The sequence below is a fragment of the Epinephelus lanceolatus genome, chromosome 22 (genome assembly GCF_041903045.1).
Source record: "Epinephelus lanceolatus isolate andai-2023 chromosome 22, ASM4190304v1, whole genome shotgun sequence".
NCBI lineage: Eukaryota > Metazoa > Chordata > Actinopteri > Perciformes > Serranidae > Epinephelus > Epinephelus lanceolatus.
The window spans coordinates 27,794,244-27,814,687 of NC_135755.1; the positions used below are offsets into that span (position 1 = coordinate 27,794,244).

General features: G+C 41.1%; 2 protein-coding genes across 8 annotated transcripts; one reads left to right on the forward strand and one right to left on the reverse strand.

Moving 5' to 3' along the window:
• The first annotated feature begins 46 nt into the window (after positions 1-46).
• fam113 (family with sequence similarity 113) lies at positions 47-5,720 on the forward strand. Its single transcript, XM_033609670.2, has 10 exons — positions 47-378; positions 839-920; positions 1,793-1,872; positions 1,988-2,220; positions 2,630-2,780; positions 3,292-3,538; positions 3,796-3,852; positions 4,538-4,597; positions 4,887-5,072; positions 5,280-5,720. The coding sequence occupies exons 1-10, from the start codon at positions 376-378 to the stop codon at positions 5,426-5,428; spliced, it is 1,248 nt and encodes a 415-aa protein (XP_033465561.2). The 5' UTR covers positions 47-375; the 3' UTR covers positions 5,429-5,720.
• Positions 5,721-5,942: 222 nt separating this feature from the next.
• LOC117246026 (dynactin subunit 1-like) lies at positions 5,943-19,631 on the reverse strand. Of its 7 annotated transcripts, XM_033609661.2 has the most exons (32): positions 19,495-19,631; positions 17,508-17,573; positions 17,189-17,383; positions 16,904-16,985; positions 16,769-16,800; positions 16,421-16,441; positions 15,766-15,789; positions 14,731-14,817; positions 14,170-14,319; positions 13,872-13,895; positions 13,164-13,361; positions 12,780-12,984; positions 12,575-12,653; positions 12,270-12,429; positions 11,928-12,032; positions 11,512-11,703; positions 11,308-11,424; positions 11,064-11,216; positions 10,805-10,965; positions 10,440-10,608; positions 10,178-10,246; positions 9,758-9,970; positions 9,433-9,594; positions 9,020-9,151; positions 8,779-8,904; positions 8,501-8,643; positions 8,243-8,409; positions 7,880-7,998; positions 7,047-7,242; positions 6,866-6,939; positions 6,684-6,773; positions 5,943-6,528 (listed from the first exon to the last, which is right to left on the reverse strand). In XM_033609661.2, exons 2-32 carry the CDS (start codon positions 17,547-17,549, stop codon positions 6,391-6,393), a joined length of 3,825 nt encoding a protein of 1,274 aa, XP_033465552.2. In that variant the 5' UTR covers positions 17,550-17,573; positions 19,495-19,631; the 3' UTR covers positions 5,943-6,390. The 7 variants fall into 7 exon arrangements, with proteins under 7 accessions (XP_033465552.2, XP_033465553.2, XP_033465556.2 ...); XM_033609662.2 differs by lacking the exon at positions 15,766-15,789; XM_033609665.2 differs by lacking the exon at positions 14,731-14,817.
• Between the last annotated feature and the right edge of the window lie 813 nt (positions 19,632-20,444).

Below are 20,444 nucleotides of genomic sequence, written 5' to 3' on the forward strand. Positions count from 1 at the left end.
TAGTCCCGCGAGACTGTAATTTTCCGATTGTCTTTGAAAGCATCAAAAAATTGGCGACACCTGTAAACCGAACTAACGGCAGGGTCACGTCAAACGTCCAGATTGAGGCTACAAAATGCAACAAACTTCAAGACTACTGCAATAAGTTGTGACTCCAGGGACCAGTTGTTGCGGCCATTTCGGTTGTAGGAGTTGGAGCTAAAAACGTTCATATTGTGATGGTTTATTTTCCTGTGCAGTTCGCTAACGTCTGCACTTTAATGCTAAAATCCAAACAAACAGCGCGAACAGCGAGACACTGTTAAAACGGCTAACGGTACCATTAGTAGCTAGCTTTAACCGTCACATAAATCTAGTTTGCCCCTCGATTCAACAATGGTAAGTTATAACGTTATGTTATTTTAACGTTATATTAATGGAAGTGAACGTTTAAGCCTGCTAATTAGTTAATTAGCAAGTTAAATAATGCTAAAATAATGACTGCTAATTAGCCTAAGGCTAGTTTATTAGTATGCTAAGTTTAATAATGCTAAAATAGTGACTGCTAATTAGCCTAAGGCTAGTATGCGAAGTTAAATAATGCTAAAATAATGACTTCAAATTAGCATAAGGAAAGTTTATTGGTAACTTATGCTAAGTTAAATAATGTTAATTTAAGTGTAAAGTACCACCATTACTATCTGTGGTAAAGAAATTCTATAATTTAGTAAACAGCACTATTAAGGCTAAACGTAAGTTAATGTCAGCCATCTTATTTCTTGAGTTAACGGACCTCCCATTTTCAAGTTGCTTCTTAATTAAAATAACAAACATGTTTGTTTGCCTTTGTCATTAACAGAAGGAGACACTGAGGCCTGTGAGCCACCAGCAGGCCAGCCAGCTGCTCCATAACAAGTTCGTTGTGGTTTTGGGAGACTCTAGTGAGTAACATTAGTCATCTTAAATTCAAAACTGATCTTTTACAAAGAACAAGTATGTTTTAAAGTTTTACAGCAGCCCATTTGACTTGATTTTGTTGTTGTCTGTCCATCTGCCAGCTTACCCAGCTCTATAGCACATGATGGGAACCTGAGAAAGATGTTCCTTAGCTTTGAATTTGCTTGATATGATTTTAATCATCTAATATGAAGTTAGGTAATTAAAATCATGACTCAGTGATGAAATTGTACTGGCACAGGTGTTTGTCTAAATATGATTGCTCTTTCTACAAGAACAGTTCCAAAAATAATTGCAGCCCAACAACCAACCAATTAGGATTGAGAAAGAGGGCTAACTAAGGGTTAGAAAAAATGTCTAGGACTATGTTTAATTCCCATTTCTACACAGGTCAGGTTGGGAAACAGGTCAAAGGTCCGGTTAAGGTAAAGTGTACAACAACTGACTATTGGTTAGGAAAAAAAAGACATGGAAAGAGTGGCTGAAACCTTCACAGGCAAGCTTACTCGCCGTTTTTAATTTTTTTTATGGCTGTTGCCCATCTGATTTGTCTTATGGATTTACATGCAGGGTAGACCAATGCTATTTTAGGAGCAGAGTGAAAAGAAGGTGGCAAGAACACAGTAGTGTTGATGTGTATTAACAGAATATGGTACTGGGGAACGGAGGACCTTGGAAACATGGATACACTTCAGTTGTGAATGTTGGTCCTTTTGGCTGTTGGGAGAAATTTGCCTTCGTGGCTTTCCCCCAGAAAGATTGGGGTTTGATCTAAAATGAATATATTTAAGTCATAAAGGGCTTTGTATTTTTTTTGCACTGCCACTTTTTAATGCTCTCTGTATCTCACCCTCAGTTCAGAGGTCTGTGTACAAGGACCTTGTCATGCTGTTGCAGAAGGACAAATATCTCTCTGCAAGACAACTCAGGACCAAGGCAAGTGATTTGTAACGGGCTGGCGTTTATTGGTTTACATCTGTTGACAAATTTCCGTAGTCTCCCGCCCCAGTTGTTCCTTTCGTCCTCACTCTCTCATATCTTTCTTCTTCAGGGTGAGATGAGCTTTGAACAGGACTGTCTGGTGGAAGGAGGTTGTCTGAGTCCAATGCACAATGGGATAGAGTACCGGGAGGTTCGGCAGTTTCAGTCCTCCCGCCACCTTGTCCGCTTTTACTTTGTGACGCGCATCTACTCTCGCTACATGCAGAGCATCTTAGAAGACTTCCGCCATGGCTTGAAACCAGATGTAGTCATTATCAACTCCTGCGTTTGGGATATTTCAAGGTGGGTAGGTGAAGGAATAATTAGTAACCGTGCTAATTACTTTCATATGGTTATACTGTAGTTTAAGGTGGTGAGAGTGGTTTGGTGTGAACCCTAAGCTCAAGACCTGTTCATGGTTGATACAAATCATGTATGACATTAAGAACACATGGAAATAAAAAAAAAAGATATCATTTAATTGCTTTGCCCATGTACCTATGTTAGTTGCTGTCTTTTTCTATGTAGGAAATATAATGCAAAATATTTTTTTCATTATCTATATATTGAAGTAACTCTTTCTCTTCCTTTTAAGACTCACCCTACACTTGAAAAGTTATATATACATTTATCTAATCACATGTATTAGTTCAACCAGCTAACTCTACCCACCAAATAAAGGATCTGTCTGTATCTGTGTTGGGTTTTGTAGGTACAAGTCCACTTGGCTTAATGACTACAGGGAGAACTTACATAAGTTCTTTGATGAGCTGAAAGAGATTCTGCCAGCGGAAACTCTGGTCATATGGAACCTCACCATGCCCTTAGGAGAGAGGATCAAAGGTGGTTTCCTGGTGCCTGAGGTACGTCATCACCAGACATTTGCATCATAACCAGACATGGAAATTTGGTCTTGTTGGGTCATATTAGTACACAGTTTGTTATTAACATGAGTCCACAGGGCGACTAAACATTTTGATCAATTGCACAACCATTTTATATTAATTAATGGCACCAGCAAGTTTATATGTGAAAAACCTGTACTCCCCCTTGAGCGACATCACAACTGTTAAAACATCCCAGTAATTCAAAGTGAAGAAAACTAGTGTTACTCCGTCAAGAAAGAATGTTGTGGTACCTGTTACACCTCTCCCTGATCCTGAATGGCCCAGACCACACCAGACCCAACTTCATCAGTGGAACTAACCATTCCACCGCTTGTCTCCCCTGTCACTGGTAAGATGCCTAATTTTGACCCAACATCACCACAATTTGTCTGACAGAGGGTAAGAGGCTTATATCTTGGCACTTTCTCCTGACTTCTGCTACCCTTCCAGTCTTAAAACTTTGTCCACTCTCCCTCCATCACCTCAGATTGAGCACAAGGCTCCCCAGCTGCGTTATGACGTGATTGAGGGCAACTTCTACAGCGGGACTCTGGCTGACCTCCATGGGATGGATGTGTTGGACCTCCACTTCCAGTTCCGCTTCTCCCTGCACCATCGTACAAAAGATGGAATCCACTGGAACGCCCTTGCCCACCGCAAGATAACCTGTCTGCTGTTACAGCACACCGCAGAGGCTTGGGGTGTGATTATGCCCTGTTCCCTGACTACTGTTGGTGAGGAGGAATTCTGCCCAACACACCCACACAAGAGGGCATGTGGTTTAGGCCTACTGTAATAAAGGAATGGTGCTGTTGTTACATACTGTGTTTGTAATCCAGAGCACTTCAGATACATACAATACTCTGGCAACTCTTAGTTGTTTGACTAAAGTATGCATGTATGACCTTCTTTACTATTTTTTCTTCTTTTTTTTTTTAAAGAAATTTGTTTGATAAAATTAAGTTGATATGAGTTTGTTGTTTTACTGTAGACAATACTGAGGTTACTGCTCAACAGCCAGCCTCTGGGAATGCTACCAAATCTGCAGGTAAGATGCTTATGATATGTTGATTAGGATTATTTCTATTGATTGATTACCAAAAGTGAAACAAATGTGGGTAACATAAATCCCAATAACTCCTATGATCTTCCAAGATGAATGCACAGGACATGAGGAAATGTGTTAGGGTTGTTACCTGTTAAATTGTACACTTGAAGTCCATCATGTCCATCAGGATGACTGTCATATAGTCAACTGTTGAAAGGAAGTTTGAGAATCTAATTACCTTGGGGGGGAGATCTTAAAGGGGCTGCGTGCAACATTCGGATGAGTTGTCTTCACAAGGATCTCAACATGGAGGTGGCTGAGTCAGGAGCTAGCAGGTAACAGTGCAAACTCCATGAACAGCACTGACAGAGCTAACAGTGTAAACCGGGGGAATCGGAGGGTGAGTGCTACACTTCCATGGTGACGTCATCCCGCTGGTAACCGTTATGTGAATACAGTGCAAAGCGGTGGGAATAAGCTGTAGTTAAAATCAGTAAAATGCCTGGTGCTAGGCTTTCTGAAATCTGCAGACCCCCGAATAGATGATGGTATCACTGTTTGTTTTTTGTTGTTGTTTTTTCAGTTTAGAGAATGACCACAGTGTTGCTATGAATCCTGTGACCTGAAGCAGTTCTCTATTTTACTTGTCTGTTTTTTGATGCATGATGTCATGCTACTTTTTCAGGAGTGTACGGAGCCTCCAACTACAGCAACCCTCCTTCCACCAACTATTCTTCCAAAATGGGTAAGACTTAAAACATCTACACAGACAGGCTTGTTGGGTTTTTATGTTTTGTGCTTAATCTCTTTGCTATGTTATTGATTTGTGTTTAAAATACTGCTTTAAAAACCTTTAGCCAAATAATGTCACATAAAAATATTGTAGCTCATATATAACACATTGTGACTGCAGAACTTGTCTCTGTCATCTAAAGCGTTAACAATGAACTGTCAGGTTCTTGTGCAGTACAAGTAATTTCAAAAGATCATAACAAAGCAAACCGCCCCCCACCTTAATTGTTTCCCTTTCACAGGGGGAAAATACGATGGCTTCAGGGAGGAGTTCTACAGTGATTCATTCCCTTGTGGTTACTTGGAATTTGAGAACATCCCATGGCCACGTAGAAAAAGAGATGGTGGAGCTTACAGACCTGTCCTCTCACCACTGCCTCACCCACCAGTCCACAGACATCAATATACAAATGGACAGGATGGAAATGGTAAGTGTGCAGACTTTGGTTTGTGGCAGAGGGACCTAACATATGATGTATTTTCCATCAACCAGACCACTTGCACGGCAGCATAAATATTTGTTTTTAAGACCAAGACATCTTTTGGTTCTTCTGATCTAGTTGTATGTATTGAAACTGTACACAAGCAGCCATGTCAGCTCTAGAACCCATTAACATGTCCTGTATGTTCTGCAGGTTTCGACTACAGGCCTCCCCACCACTTTGAGCCCTACAACAAGCGCCGTCATCAGCAGGTGATGAGGAGCCGACATGCCAGACACCACTATGCTCCGTACACCCATCACAGACCCAGTCAATATGACCATCATGGCCACTACTACTGAGGCAGGGAGTTTTTACAAGACCCAGATTTGGTCTAATTCTACTTACTTACTGCAGTCTCTTGCCTCACCTGCAGTACATTGTTGTTTTCATTTGAGTTTTTTTGTTTGGCACTAAATAGTAGATTTTAATGTGTATTTTTCCATTTCAAAGTGTTTTAAATTCTGCACAAAGTGATTTTGACTTGAACATTGAAGTGGAAATAAGTGTGATTCATGCAGTTTATAGTAACATGCAATAAGTTGTTCATTTAACCCTTTGATATAATAAAAGTGTTATAGGCTTTGTTCCTAACATTGCTGTACTAAGCTTTTTATTTATTCCATTATTCAGATAAAAGTGATTACCCTGGCATGATTAAATAGAGCTAGCATGTATTTTTAGCACGTGTATATACTCTACAGCAAATACATCTAGACTCTTAATGTGCACTTGCAAACTGGTTCAGCTCATTTCTGTCAGGTTACGGATGACATACAGGTAGAATAAGTAAAAATGGAAATTGACACAGTAATGTTTCTTTCTCTGAACTGAACTGTTGCGTTTATTGTCTGAATTACTACAAATACAAAAGATACAAAGGGAAAGAAACTATCCATAGGTGCAAGTACAGTAAAAATGACTTGTTGCTAGTTTCCCTCTGACCCCACAAAGTGTTGGTAAAAGTGGTGCATACAAACTGTTTAAGTGAAAACACGACACCTTCATCATGTGACATTCAGGAGTCAAATCCATTAGGACTTCATTCAAAACACCAAGAAGTGTTACGTCGACATAAAGTCACTCAATGTTATTAGTGCTATAGGCTTAACTTTAAACATATCGGATACAGTTTCCTGAGAATAGTGAAAAGCAAAGAGGATAAATAGAAGAGAATGTTGAAGTGGAATAAGAATAAAGAACAAAAGCTTTTCTTGATGTACTGCCAGTGGCAATCATGGCTGTGGGCAAATGGCGTGCTGTCCTAGGCCATGAGGAGGCGGTGCACTTTCTGCAGCTGTTGCTGAGATAGGACGAGGCGGTGGACTTGTTCCTGTCCACGGGTGCATGGAATGGCAACGCGACCCACAAACACTGTTCCTCCCTGCTTCTCTTCCTTTGCCTAAGAAACAACACATACATACACATGATGTAATTTTACATGTGTAATGTGACATTTATGCAAACAAGTATTGAAATATGAGTAGAACAACTTTGTTAGATCTTGGACCTGATGGTGTGTGTGTATGTATGTATGTATGTATTGTATGGTTTTACCTTAACAAAGGAGGAGATAGGGAAGGTGGCGAAGTCAGAGGAAGCCTTAGCGCCAGGTTGATGGGAGACCACATGTTCAGCTACTTCTCCCTGAAACAGAAAGATGTCCAAATATTTGGTTTTGTATTGCTGTCAGCTTACTGACATGGTGAGGAGAGCACATATGATTCTGAAGCTGTTACCTTGAGTTTGGCCAGAGCATCACTGAGGCTCTGCAGTCGAGCTGTCTGCTCCAGCAGCTGGGCGCTGGCACTAACTGGAAGAAACACAGGAGAGGACAAGAGAAAAAATTAATCACTTCACTTAGCTGTAAAGAGAGTAAAGTCCTGAAACTGAGAAACACACACACACACACACACATACCTGCTGTCTTCCCAGTAATATCCACCACTTTAACCTCTGAACTCAGCTTGAGCAGAGTTGACAGCATTTGGTCAGTCCTGCGATAGATTCCTGTATTGAGTCCTTCTGGTGGCATGGAGCTGTCTTTGGATGCTTGTGGTAGTTTGGGAGGGCAGAGTGGAGGCAGGGAGGCTAGCTGGGCTCTCATCTTCTCCGCCTGTTAGCAACATATACCCAGTTATATGTCACCATATGTCACCCTCACCAAACTTGAGGGCTGTACTTTCATGTCTTTAACATTTGAAGCTTTGAATGGCTCATATTCTTTCATGTCTTCAACAAAACAAAACAAAACAAAAAAAACAATATAATCCATGAACAAAATCTTTAGTTTAAATGAATTCGTCAGATTCAATGAGTTAGTCTTTTTCATTAATTCAACATTCTTTAAAGGTATACTATGCAGGATTGATGGTTATTGTATGTAAACATGCTTGCCACCAAAATTGAAAGGAAAAGCCAACCTCAGATTCACTCTCATTTGGCATTTTGCCTCGCTATACTAGCGTTTTTTGGTCCTGTGCCTCTTAAATGCTCGCTGCTTACAGTCTGGCACCTGGTTGCTACTTGTTTATAAAGACCTGAGCTTGGCCGGGATACACACCCAGCCACCACTGGAAACTAATTCTGCAAATACATAAAACAAAGCTGCACAGCACTGAAGTGTTGATTTAGAATTTGAATGTCAACGTTATAAATGAAGCTTTGAACGATTTGGTACAGCTCTGCCAGACTTAGCACAGTTTACCAGCCATACCACTGTACACTATTACTAACTCCCAACACCAGTGTACCTTGAGTCTGTTGTTTTCATTCTTGAGGTGTTTAATGCCCAGCCTCTGGGCTTCAACCTGCTGCCTGAGGAGAGGAGAGTCCACCACCTGTACTGGTCCTGCCAGAGATGGAGGCAGACCTGTTGCAGAGAGAAAGGGAGAATGGTGAGGCATTCAGTCACTATAAAAGCTTGTGTTTCTCTCCAAAATGTGGAGACTATTTTTGTGATTGTGTAGTACAATTACACCACCTGCAGGGGAAACATCTCAACAGCTGGTTGAAACTGCTTTTCAGAGGGTTGAATTAGAGGCCATCACACCTTTTATCAAACATTAAATGACAATCTGCTTTCAAAAAGTGACCGTAACTACACAGACATTCACCTCCTGCGGCTCCCTGAACAATGGAGGCAATTCCAGAGGCAGGTTGCGCTCTCAGGCCCTCAATGGTCATCTTTGATTGGTTGTTCAGACGTTGTTTCAGCTCTGCCTTCTCCGCCTCCAGCTGGTCGATATCAGCCTGCAGGGCATCCATCGTCTCCTCAAACTCCCTGAAGGTAAGGAGAAAGGACAGTGAGGGGAAACGGAACAAATGTGTTGAAATGCAGTCATGTCTTCTGTTTGTGTCTCAATCGTTTTTACTTTTCTTTCTTCTTTAGCAGGGCGAGGTTCTCATCCAGTTTGGTCTGAATCTTCTCCACCCGTTCGTCTGCGTCTTTGGTGGAGGTGTCCAGCTTCTTCTCCAGCAGGCTCAGACGGACGTTGGCCTCGCTCAGCTCTTCGCCCTGTGAAGGAGGTACAGCCACATCAGTTAAACCTGCTGTTTCTGATTTGTTCCATTTCAAACTGGCAGATTTGTGTAGCATGTCAATATGCAGAGAAACACTGAGTGATTTCTGTTGTTTGCTTGAGTGTCTCACCTTGATCTTAAGGGACTTCTTGACCTCCTTGATGACCGTCTCTCTGTCTTCTAGTTTCACTCCCAGACCTTCAGCGTCAGTCATCTCAGCCCTGACGATGGATGCTCTCATTTCCACTGGAGGAGTCTGAGGATGTGGAGGACAGGATCAAACAGTAAGAATTGGAACAGGGAAGACATGACACACTGTAGAAATGTGCTTGGGTTTAAATCAAAGTGAAAAAATTAAGGCATACAGATACCTTGCCCTGTGGTTTGTCAGCATCGTACTCTCCTTCCTGCATGGCCGTAGCCATCTTGTTCATGGTAGCAATGACAGAGGTGCAGGACTGTCGCAGACACTCTGGACCATTCAGGCCGTGAGCACCATACACCTTGGAGAAAAGAGTTTAGATTTAGATAACACAATAACACGTCACTTAAAACCAACCACCTGTAAAAGTGTCCCAAAACAACAGTAAATACTCAGAACACAGGATAGTGTTTTAAAACTTAAGTTCAACATGAATCAGACAGTATTTGGAAGTACTTACTCCTGCTTCAGTGCTCAATGTGTCTTGTAATCAAGTCAGCATACTTTTGACTACCTTAAGTATTTAAATTCTTGATAGAAAAATCCCCAACCATTGTACATGATTATTTAGTGTCAAACTACCTGCTCCACTGCCTTGCAGGCAATATCCTCCAGTTTGAGAGCATTGAGGCCTTCCTGTTCTGCCAGCGGAGCAACCATCTGAGCTCCAGCTGCAGCCAACTCCTGCAGCACGGCCACCACGCGGGTCTGCTGGCGCCTGCACTCTGTCAGCGTCTCTGACACCTCCCAGATGAAACACAACATGTCAGTCAAACATATACTGTGGAGCAATACTTTCATACCGCCGTCATCTGTGTGTGTGTGTGTGTGTGTGTGTGTGTGTGTGTGTGTGTGTGTGTGTTTGTGTGTGTTAACTTAACTATGTGTTTGTTTCTGTGCCCTATACCTGTGGTCCAAAACTGAGAGCAGCAGGCACTCCAACCACATCTGTTCCAGGCATGCGGCGGCGGATCTTCTTACAGAACTGTTTGATATCAGAGCAGGAAGTGTCCAGGTCCTTCAGAAGGACAGAGAGGACAGAGCTCTCCTGACCTGCTGCCAGGAACGCCCGCAGGCGAGCTACCTCCACTCCCATGCAGTCCAGGGCACTCTGGGTAAACTGAGAGGTGAGAGGGTACAATTAGTGAAGTTAGGAAACCCTATTGCTGTATTGTATGTAATCTCTATTTTACTTTGCTCATCATAGGTATTTTATTTTTGTTTTTTTTTTCCAGGAAGAAAAGTATGTTTCAAACATTACAATTGTTGGGATTTGTGTTTACTGTGAAACTAAAGAAAAGTACACTGCTGAAGAAGCTTGAGATACCTTAATGTGATCAGCTAGCTGGACTGTGCAGTCCTCAGTGTGATCTGCCAGATGGACACTGTACAGTTGCTGGAAGACAAATCAACAGTGAGACACTTTTACGAAAATATGAGAAGTTGCACCAAAATCATGACGTTGGAAAATAGATTGCACTCCCTTCCTTTAGGGTGCACTTTAAATCGATAAATTTGATTGCGCCGGTTTTTCTGGAAGACCAATACAAAAGCTGTTTATTAAATATAAAGCTACATTTATTTGTTACCTGATAGTACTTGATGGCCTTAGTCAGAGGTTCCACCTGAACAGTCTCATCGAGCTGATCTTTATGCAGCAGGTCAATGAAATAATCCAGAGAGCGCTCATGGAAGCTCATTTCAGAGTAGAGAGTACCCATGCGCTTAAAAACCTCCACGCTGCAGGTATTTAGAGCCCTAGAAGAACCAAGAGGAGAAAAAACAACAGGTAAGACCATTTTTCACAATATCACAGCAATAATTATTCAGAAGAAATCTAATTTTTGTCATTTGTAAAGAACAGTAATTCTGCTTTTGTCTCTGGCAGCCTAGACACAATTCTCGGAAAAGTCCGTTTTATTTTTGACCCATTTGCAGAAGCTGCAGTGCTTACTGTTCATATTTATGCAGAGTGGCCTGCAGCAGACTGAGGGAGTACACCAGTCCTGCGGCAAAACTGCGCTGTTCTCCTGGAGGCCCCCTGAGCCCCGTCCCCTCGGCCAAGTTCCCATTCAAGTCAAACTTCTCCTGGGCCTGTTTACTGATCAGCTCAGCCTATCAGAACACGTAGAATAACAGAAACAAATGAAGAAAAACAAAATATAGAAGCACTTCTCACAAGTGCACCCACAAACACATTAACCCCTCCATACCTTGCAGATGAGCCTGGGGATGAGCAGCAGGACCAGAATACAGTCGTGATCTCCACCGTGACGGAGGAAGGAGTCCGGCATGAAGGAGGTGAGGAGGGATACCTGTCTGTTTGACTGAGCCACTTCCATTTTCCTCAGCTCCATCTCAATGGCCTATGAACACAGATCATAAGCTCATGTCATCAAAGGTGTAAAACGGGTAAATTCATCACTTTTGGCGAGATAACACATGAAGATTACCTACCTTGGCATAAGCCTTGGTCTCTGCAAACTTAATCTTGAAGTCAAATAGCTCAGCAGGAGGCTGCTGAACTTGTTCAGCATTTGCGCTCTGCTGGCTGACCAGCTCCCTGTTGGCCTCCTGATTCACAGGGAAAAAGCACACACAGTGTCAGGACATCTTGCGAATATTTCTTTGAGCATGCATATTTCCCTCCTCTCCACCCACCTGCAGGCTGGCAGTGAGATCTCTGTATTTGCTGATGGTCTGCTGGTAATCAGCCACAGTCTCCTGGGCAGCCTCCACCCTTTTCTCAGCCTCCCTGACCTTCGCTGCACTCAGGTCCACCTGCTCCCTCAGCTCCATTTCCGTCTCCCGGGCATTCTCTTGGAGCTCATCGTTCATCTCGTTGATGGCCTCCTAATGTTAGAGCAACGAGTTAGAGGTCAGTGATAAATATCCTTTTTTTAAATCTTTTTTTTTTTTTTTTAAACTATTTTCTGGTTACTTATACCATTATGTTAGTACAAGCTAACTGCTTCTGAATTCTTGAATAGTATGAACATATATTGTATTGGTTCAAAAAAAGAAACATCAGTGGACTTAATACTGGAGATGGGAATCTTAAATGCAGTTGTACAAACCAAATCAGTGACAGTTTCTCTCAGCTCTCTGACTTTCTCCTCCAGGTCGAGGTTCCTCTCAGTCAGAGTCTCCACCATCTCCTCTGACCCCAGAGCAGCATCCACCTGGTATGAAGTACACACACACACAAGCATATGTGTACAATTAAATTCTGAGATGGCAAACAAACAAGAACAGTCCTTGTTTCTTTTAAATATCCATTATAAGTACCTCAGCCTAAACCTTTTCTGTAAATAACTGTATTTATATTCACTGTAGTGTAACCTCCAGAAAGCATAATCAGAAACTCATTCCTCTCTGTAATCATATTCCTTCTCTTTCTCGTGTCTTGCTGACTTTACCTGCTCCTTCAGTTCATCGATAGTGGCTTCTGCCTGCTTGACCTCGGCCTGCAGTTTTTCCTTCTGAGTCCTCAGAGCCTCCAGCTCAGTGTTCTTCTTCTCCATCTGCTTCTGCAGCTTCACATGCTCCTGCTTCTCTGAAGTAGACAGGTCACGCATCCTGAGGAGGAAAAGGAAAATTAAAACATGTTTTATCAGGTGCGGACCAAAATGTTGACAGCTAAAAATCTAAAAGTTTCAATGAGTACTTTTTTTTTTTTTAAATATACTTTAATCAAAAGGAGGTTTTAAGACAGTTGACTGACCGAACCAATGCCTCCTTCAGTCTGCCATTCTGCTCCTCCAGCTGTTTGACATGGTAACTGGAGGCAGCTCCATCTGAGCCTGCAGGAGAGAACAGAGGCAACACAGTGAGGGAAAGCAGTGCATAAATAAAAAAGAAAGAAAGCGAGAGAGACACAGATAAAAGAGATAAAAAGGCCTTTGTGGACTAGTGAGTAGAGTACAAACCTTTCTCTGAAATCTCATGTCTAAGGATCTCCAGGTCCATGGAGAGCTCCTCCACTTTCTCTTTCAGCGTGTCTACCTCCACTTGCAGTGACTCTGCCCGCTCTTCCGCCATCTCTTTGTCCAGTGTGGCCATCTCTATGGCGTCTGCTGTGTCAGACATCTCCTCCATGTAGCGGTCCTTGGCCTCCTGTGCCTCACGAGCTTCCTGAGAGGAGGGGGTGCAAAAAAAAAACAACTTTAGAGTCTCATATGTAACAGTGGAGCTGCTTCTCTCACTCTTACGGGCTTGGAAAATGTTTCATGTTGTATAGATCTGTATTAATTTCATCTTTGTCACAATTTATTGTAAATACCGATAATGCTAAACATCAGCATTGTGTGTACCTTCTTGGCCTCTTTGAGTTGTTTCTGCAGCTCAGCCTGCTGCTCCTGCATTTTGGTCTTCCACTCTTGAAGCTGCTCCAGCTGGATCTTGTGTTTCTCGAGCTCCTTCAGCTTGGCCTTGTCCTCCGTCCGCTTCATCTTCAGCGTTTCCAGCTTCTCCTCCAGGTCCTTGACCTGAGCTCGCATTGATTCCTCCTCCTGAGATGGATGGATGGGTGGAGGGGAGAAGTGAGGGGACAGTTTAAATGTGCTGCCTTTAGCAAAGGTAGAGGATTAACTGGACTTCATTTATGACCCCAGATTTTATTTTTTAGGCAGTAAAGAAACATAAAAACAATATTCCGCCACCAAAACCCAAGAGCAAGGTTATAAATGTAAATTTAGCTGCCCCAAATTAATTTGCCAATAATTTCCTCAGTTAATTAACTTAGTATTCACCGCCTCAACAGGAACATTAACATTAAAGATCAATAAAGAGAGATTAATCCATTCCCTTCGAACACAATGGTGGAATTGAGTGTTTCATTCAGTGTCTCAGAACGTTAAACCATGCATCATCACTGCATAATTCACTGTGAAGACATTACAAACCAAACTCAAGTATTGAGAAGATGTGCTGAGGGTCATTTTGCCTTCTAATGTTACGAGTTTGTTAGTAAACTCATGCCAGGTATCATCAGCATGCATGTAGCCATTGGAAAACTCTACCTGCTTCGAAATGGCAGGTTCCACCTGGTCAAACAATAACATGAATGAAATGGGATAGCTCATTAAACTGACAAATATGATGGAAAAATGAAAACAAACTGATGGAAATGTGACAACATGGCAAAGCTGGAAGCACTAAAATAATGAACTGATCTTTAAAAGAGCACATGTTGATCTTTTGTGCTGTTGATATTGTCATCAAATCCACATGAAACTATGAAACTTTACACCTTTTATGGGCATATTCTTTAAGTCGTGCTGACACCAAAATTGGCTCTTCTCATTCTCAGTGACCCACCTTGCTTGGAGTCGCGGGGACCGGCGCTGCCACTGCTGCAGGCGACCCGCTGGGCTGAGGCATAACAGGAGCCCCCAGTGCACCCTGGTGGGAGGAAAGGCCCGCCTCACTGACATCAGACAGGGAGGATGGCAGGCTTTCACGAGACGCCTGTTGACCAAGGCAGGTATGTGTTGGAGAGTAACGAGATGAAAAATAGGAAGGAAAGGCAGATGGCATGGTGTTAGGTATTTGAATGACAGCAAACAATCTAATAATAAAAAACAAGAGCGTCTCCCACATACGACTTTCAAACCATTAGAACATCCAGGGTAACATGCCGTGCCGCTGAATTCACCTCATGACAGCTTATGAGCTAAAACACAATAATCTTCCTGAGTTCATGTGTCGTCCGAGACCAAATATTTCACCTCCTAGTGTCCCTCGCCAAGAATGTTGTCCTACAAGTTTACACAGACACCACTTTTATCTGGTAGAGCCCAGCACCTGTGCACCGAAGGACAACAAATCACCACTCCCAGTGACATAACCAGTGAGGTACCCCGATATGACAGAGCGTACCGTGAGTGACAGGCTGGGCCGTCCAGAGGGACGTAGCAAAAGGGAGGGGAGGGAGGTGGCAGGCGTGAGACGACTTGGAGCGCTCCACTGCCACAGCATGATCATAGAGACTGTGTTAGGACTCCGAAGGGTTATTTGTCAAACTCAGCTACAAAGTTAGATTAATGCTACAGAATAAAACCTTGTTTAACTGTGTTCTTATTCATATACATTATAATTACCAAGACAGTTACACAACCATCCTGCTATTATGCTCATACTGTATATATTTATACAAATGCAGAGAAGTACAACCAACTTTTGAAAAGAAAGTTTTAAAATTTTAAACATTGTAAACAACATTGACATAATCATCAGACAAAGCGTACAATGATTAAATACTCAGAATTTTTTTTACCATTCTGATCAAGGTTTTAAGGGTCAAGAAAAAACACTAAATACTTATACTAAATGACTTCCAATGATGTACCTTCATATCAAATTACAGCATACACCTAAATCAACTACAGCCACACATCATCTGTTAAATAAGTAGGTGTTCGCATTTATGGTAATTATTTCTTCTGGTAGATATCAGTTAAAATAAGCCACCTGCACCCTACACCTCCAAATATTCAGTCGTAACTGTGCAGCCATTATGAGTCCACTACTGTAGTAAAAGCTTTTAGATGTAATTACCAGAACCTGCCATCCAGTTGACCATAGGACTATTAAAACCATCCAACAGGACCTTCATGAGAGAATTGCTTACTGAAGAGCCAATATATACCCATAATTATGAATCTCAATCTTAGATTTGTCAAATTAATGCAATCCTGGTTGTGTTCTTACTGTAGTTTGAGAATGAGCATGCACTTCTTATCATACAACACAAAAATGCATGGCCTTTGAAAAGATTTCAAACATTTAAAGCTGTGCCCTTGATTAAATTGCCAAGCACCCACAGAACGCAGAAACATTAAAATAACAAAACATTTCAAAACTGCTGTTTTAAATCACTGTTTTCCTCCCCCTGTCTGCTGTAGACGAGCTCACCTTTCCAGAGCGGCGGGTAGAGGACTGGAGGAGGGGAGGAGGTGAGTTGCAGAGAGAGGGATGGACACACACACACACACACACACACACACACACACACACACACACACACACACACACGTACACACATCCAGTGGTGAAGCAAGGTAAGAGATTAGCAGCACAAAAGAAGCATACCAGCTGTTAGTTCATATCGACTGATCATCTTTGATGGCTGCATGCACCGTTTAACACCATTTTAAAAAGCAGTTATTCTTCATGAGTCACGCCATAGAAGCAGAATAAAATGTGAACTCGTGAAACAAATGTCACTGAATTGTGAGGCCAGGAGGAATGAGAAAGAAATCATCTTTATGACCTTACAACTGTGAAAATGTTGCCTCTAAATGTGCACACTGGATGCCTTCACCAGAATACAAAAGTAAATCAAACAGAAAGAGCAAACAGACAACATCTGGTGTGCAAAATGGAGTGCAGCAACAGAAAACCGAGAGAAAATACAATGAAAATCATGTCAACAGATGAGATGTCTTTATGTCCCGTGCAAACGTCAACACGTCAAAGGGAGAAATAAACACAAAAGATGAGTTGCCACGTTAGTGTGATTAAAAACAACCAAAGCAAAAGCAAATGTGCTGGATTTAAAAGTTTCTACCTTCTTAACGTTCACAGGTGTCTGCAAAAGGTATTCAGAAAAACAAAAATGAGACCCAAAGGCTGGAACCCATTCACAATGTACAGAAAAGAGAGGAAAACACTGCAAAGGACAAGTCCGGTCTGACTTGTCTTGTTCAACACATTCAAACCAACATGAGTGCTCTGAAAAGGGCAGGAATTGAAAAAGATTGAATATTTGGACAAGCAATATTTTTTAAATCCACAGTGCATACACAAAGATCCACAAAACCCAACAATCTTTGAAGCCAAGTCATGGAAACCACACAAGATTACTAAAGTGACAAAGAATGAAAAAAGCTGTGAGGTACAGGTAAAGGTTGCTTACCTGCTTGGTTGTTCTGGGAGTCTCAGGAATGTCTGGAGGAAACAAAATAAGAATTATTATCTACCGATAATATTATTATTAAGTTTGAGATACTGAGTTTTAAAAGTATGAATTTCAAACACAGTTCACACTCACCTTTTTGTCTTGGTATCTTTGCAGTGCCTGATTCAGGAGTATCTGGTGAGGTGGCACTGGAGCCATCTTCCACCACCTGGATCTGTACAGAGTCACAGAGAAACACGGGACAACATGGACATAAAAAACAAGGGTTGGAGCAGGAACAAACATCATTTGTAATCGTACATTCTGGAAAAAAAGAAAGGATCCTCAAACATATCCTATTAAACTATTCACACTTTTCATACTAATGAAAGTATACAGGCATTCTTTCTTGCATCTCAACACATTTATACCACCAACCTGGGACTGTCTGACAAATATCCCGTGATTTTCCTCACAGGTGAAGTAGCGTTTCCCTTGCACGGTGCCATCATTCTTGCCTTTGGCCTCATCCAGTATAACACCAACCCATTTCCCAGAAGCAAAGAGGGTGGCGCCAATATAGGCAACAGTACCACGCTGACCCTTCCCTGTCACCTCAACAATAGAGCCAATCTAGTGGAGGAGATGCAGAGATAAGAAGATGGCAGACTGTGAGTCATTACATATTTGTTTATAGTATTTTGTTTATTTACATTAATTTTCTACTTCCTTGTATCTGTATTGGAAAGTGACTGACCTTTGGAGGTTTACCACTCTCCACCGTTCCTGCACTGCTCATTTTGGTGATCAGTGGGCTGGTCAGCTGGAGGATTTGGGACATACAGATGGGGGGAAATATGGAATGGAAATGAGGGATTAGGTGAAAGAAGTAGACAGATAAGGAAGAGGGAAGGTGAGGTCATTACAAACCAAAGAATTTATTGTTAAAATTTCTTACGTCTTCAAATATGGAAGCTTTTATATCTGAATTTTGCTCAAATAGACATAGCTTACTATGGAGTATGCATGGCAAATTATTTTAAATTATTTAAATTTTTTAATACTGTCCACCAGATGTGCAAGTGACCTGAACAAATGTATTTTTTAATGTGCAACAATAACAACCCATAATTCTCCCTGCTCTAGCTACTAAGAGTAGTCTTAGTACTTAAAAATATCCAAGGACATAGTCCTAAGGCCATAAAGCACAGCAACATACTCATGCACCCAGTCATATGTCCTGGACCACACCAAACTTCCTCAAGTCACATCTCTGCCTTGCTCACACAAAGATGCTCATTCAAGACAAAATAGGACAGCAGTAGAGTCTAATCCTTTTATGGAGCTGTGGAGACACATGAATTCACGCTGCCTTGCAGTTTTAAACCACAGGGCAGAAAACTGGATAGACCAGGGTTATCAAATGCTTATGAGAGAAGCAAAGAGAAGGATGCAGACTCCTCTACATTTATTTAGGATTAATGGGAACATAGCTTGCCTGCGGGTCAAACATAAGGACAGAAACTTCATCTTCCCTTCAGGATATCTAGAGTTACTCAAATTATATTCCTGCTTGTTTTAACCGATTAGGACTCAAAATGCTACGAAGTGAATCCTGCATCCAATGTATGGTGAGTGCCCAAAATTAACTTTTACAAGTTTAGCCATTATAATGTAATGACTTCTACTGATTAAATGCATCAATCTAAAGTACAGCTGATGTACTTAATTAGATTATTCACTATCGAGTGTCCATGTTACTCACCCGGGGGGTATACGAATGTCGCCTGTTCATAGCCATAATAACAAGTTAAGATGGTTTCTCCTCCAGTACAAAGATAAGGCTCAAGTGCTAATTTTTCTCTGTTTTCACATGCCTTCCTCTTCCAGAGAGAGAGGAGAGGACAATTCAAGACTGTGATTTGAGGGAGGGATCATGGGTGGTGCATCACAGCACGTCACATCTGATTTAAACTGAGAAAGGGAGGGTAGCATCTAGCTGTTGTGTCTTCCCACAGGACAAACACATGGATGTTAGCTTCAAATATCAATGGAGTCACTTCAAAAGCAATTTACAGTTTTACATTTCTATAGCTATAGCCAATTACATAACACTCAGTTGAGATTTCTGGTATACATTATATTCTCGTATTTCATATGTTTTATAACGTCATCTGTAACAAACTAACATGTTAACAAATCCTCTTGTAATTATTCAATCAGTTGCCAACTGACAAACAGGGGCTAACTTTAGCTAACATGTCTTCGCTTGGTATCGTTACTGTTATTTAGAGGATGCTAGGTTAATTTAATCATTTGTTTTTATTATGTCAAAAAGAAAATAGTACATGAGATGAGTATAACGTTGCCACACTTGCAAATAAATACACAAAGCAACAAAACAGCTGCTTTACGACAGGAAGAGGGTGGACAAAGTGCAGTAGAGAGAAATGTCCTAAAAGGCAATCAAGCTATTCTGCTTTAATGTTGTTGCACTGTTAGCTTGCGTTACGTTCAGATTAATACTAACAGCCATATACTAAATAACTGTATACTGGCATCACTTACGCTTTACTTTGTCATTTAGGTTTAGCTATACGTCAGAATTGAGTTTTGTGCTAACTAGTTTGGCTTTAGCCAACGTTAAAACTGGCCAACTCAGTTTAGCAAGCAAGCTAAAATCAGAAAGACAAATACTGTTAAGAAGCTTACACAGAATACCTGTATTTTGCAATTAAGCTTACCTGGCATACACAGAGATTCCTGTCTTTAAATGTAACTCTTTGAGGTGTTCATGCAGATAAACAATGATCCCCTGTTGTTATTTTGTGGCTAACTAGCTTAGAAATCCGGTAGTCTTTTCCGTTTTTTGACAGGTCACTTCCGGCGGCCTGACAGACCTAAGCTGAGAAGCACAGTGGAAGTTAGCGCCCCTAGTGGCTGCACCCACTCCTTATTAAAAACTTAATGTTACTCCCCCACCGAGCCCACTGAGCTGAAAAATGATCCAAGTATCAATAAATAAATAGAGGAATAAATAAATAAATGAATAAATACGTACATGAATAAATGCGTAAATAAAGAGATGCAGAGGTTAGTACCTCCTACCTTACCAACATACAGACACAGACACACATAAAGAAATGGAGGTAGTTGTACAAAAATCAAAAAATAAATTAAAGATATTTATTTATATCATCTTTAATTTATATATTATTTATTATTTGTTGTATTTATTTATATATTTATTCCTGTATATATTATTACTTTTTTTATTTCCATATTTATTTATTTAGTCCTGCACTTTTCATACATTTATTTCTTTGTATTTATTTTTATTTATTCCTTTTTTTTTTTTTTTTTTTTGGTCTTCTATAGGGGCCCACTTCACATCTGGGATGGTGTGGCCTCTCTTGCTTTTATCCTTTTACTCTTACTTTACAAGGTATTCTTAGTACATTGCCATCTTCTACCTCCTCAGGACCTAAGTTTGGATGTTTCCTTTTTGGCCATAAACTGTCATGATTGTCACAACTATCCATTTAAAATAAATGTACAGGTAAACAAAAAAGGGACTGGAAAGCGATGAAAGAAATAGTCTTGAGCTGTTTAAGCTTTCACAACTTTATGCACAATTATGTAAAAAAGTACTCAATAGAGGATGACACACCCTAAGCAATCCAATAGTTGTTGG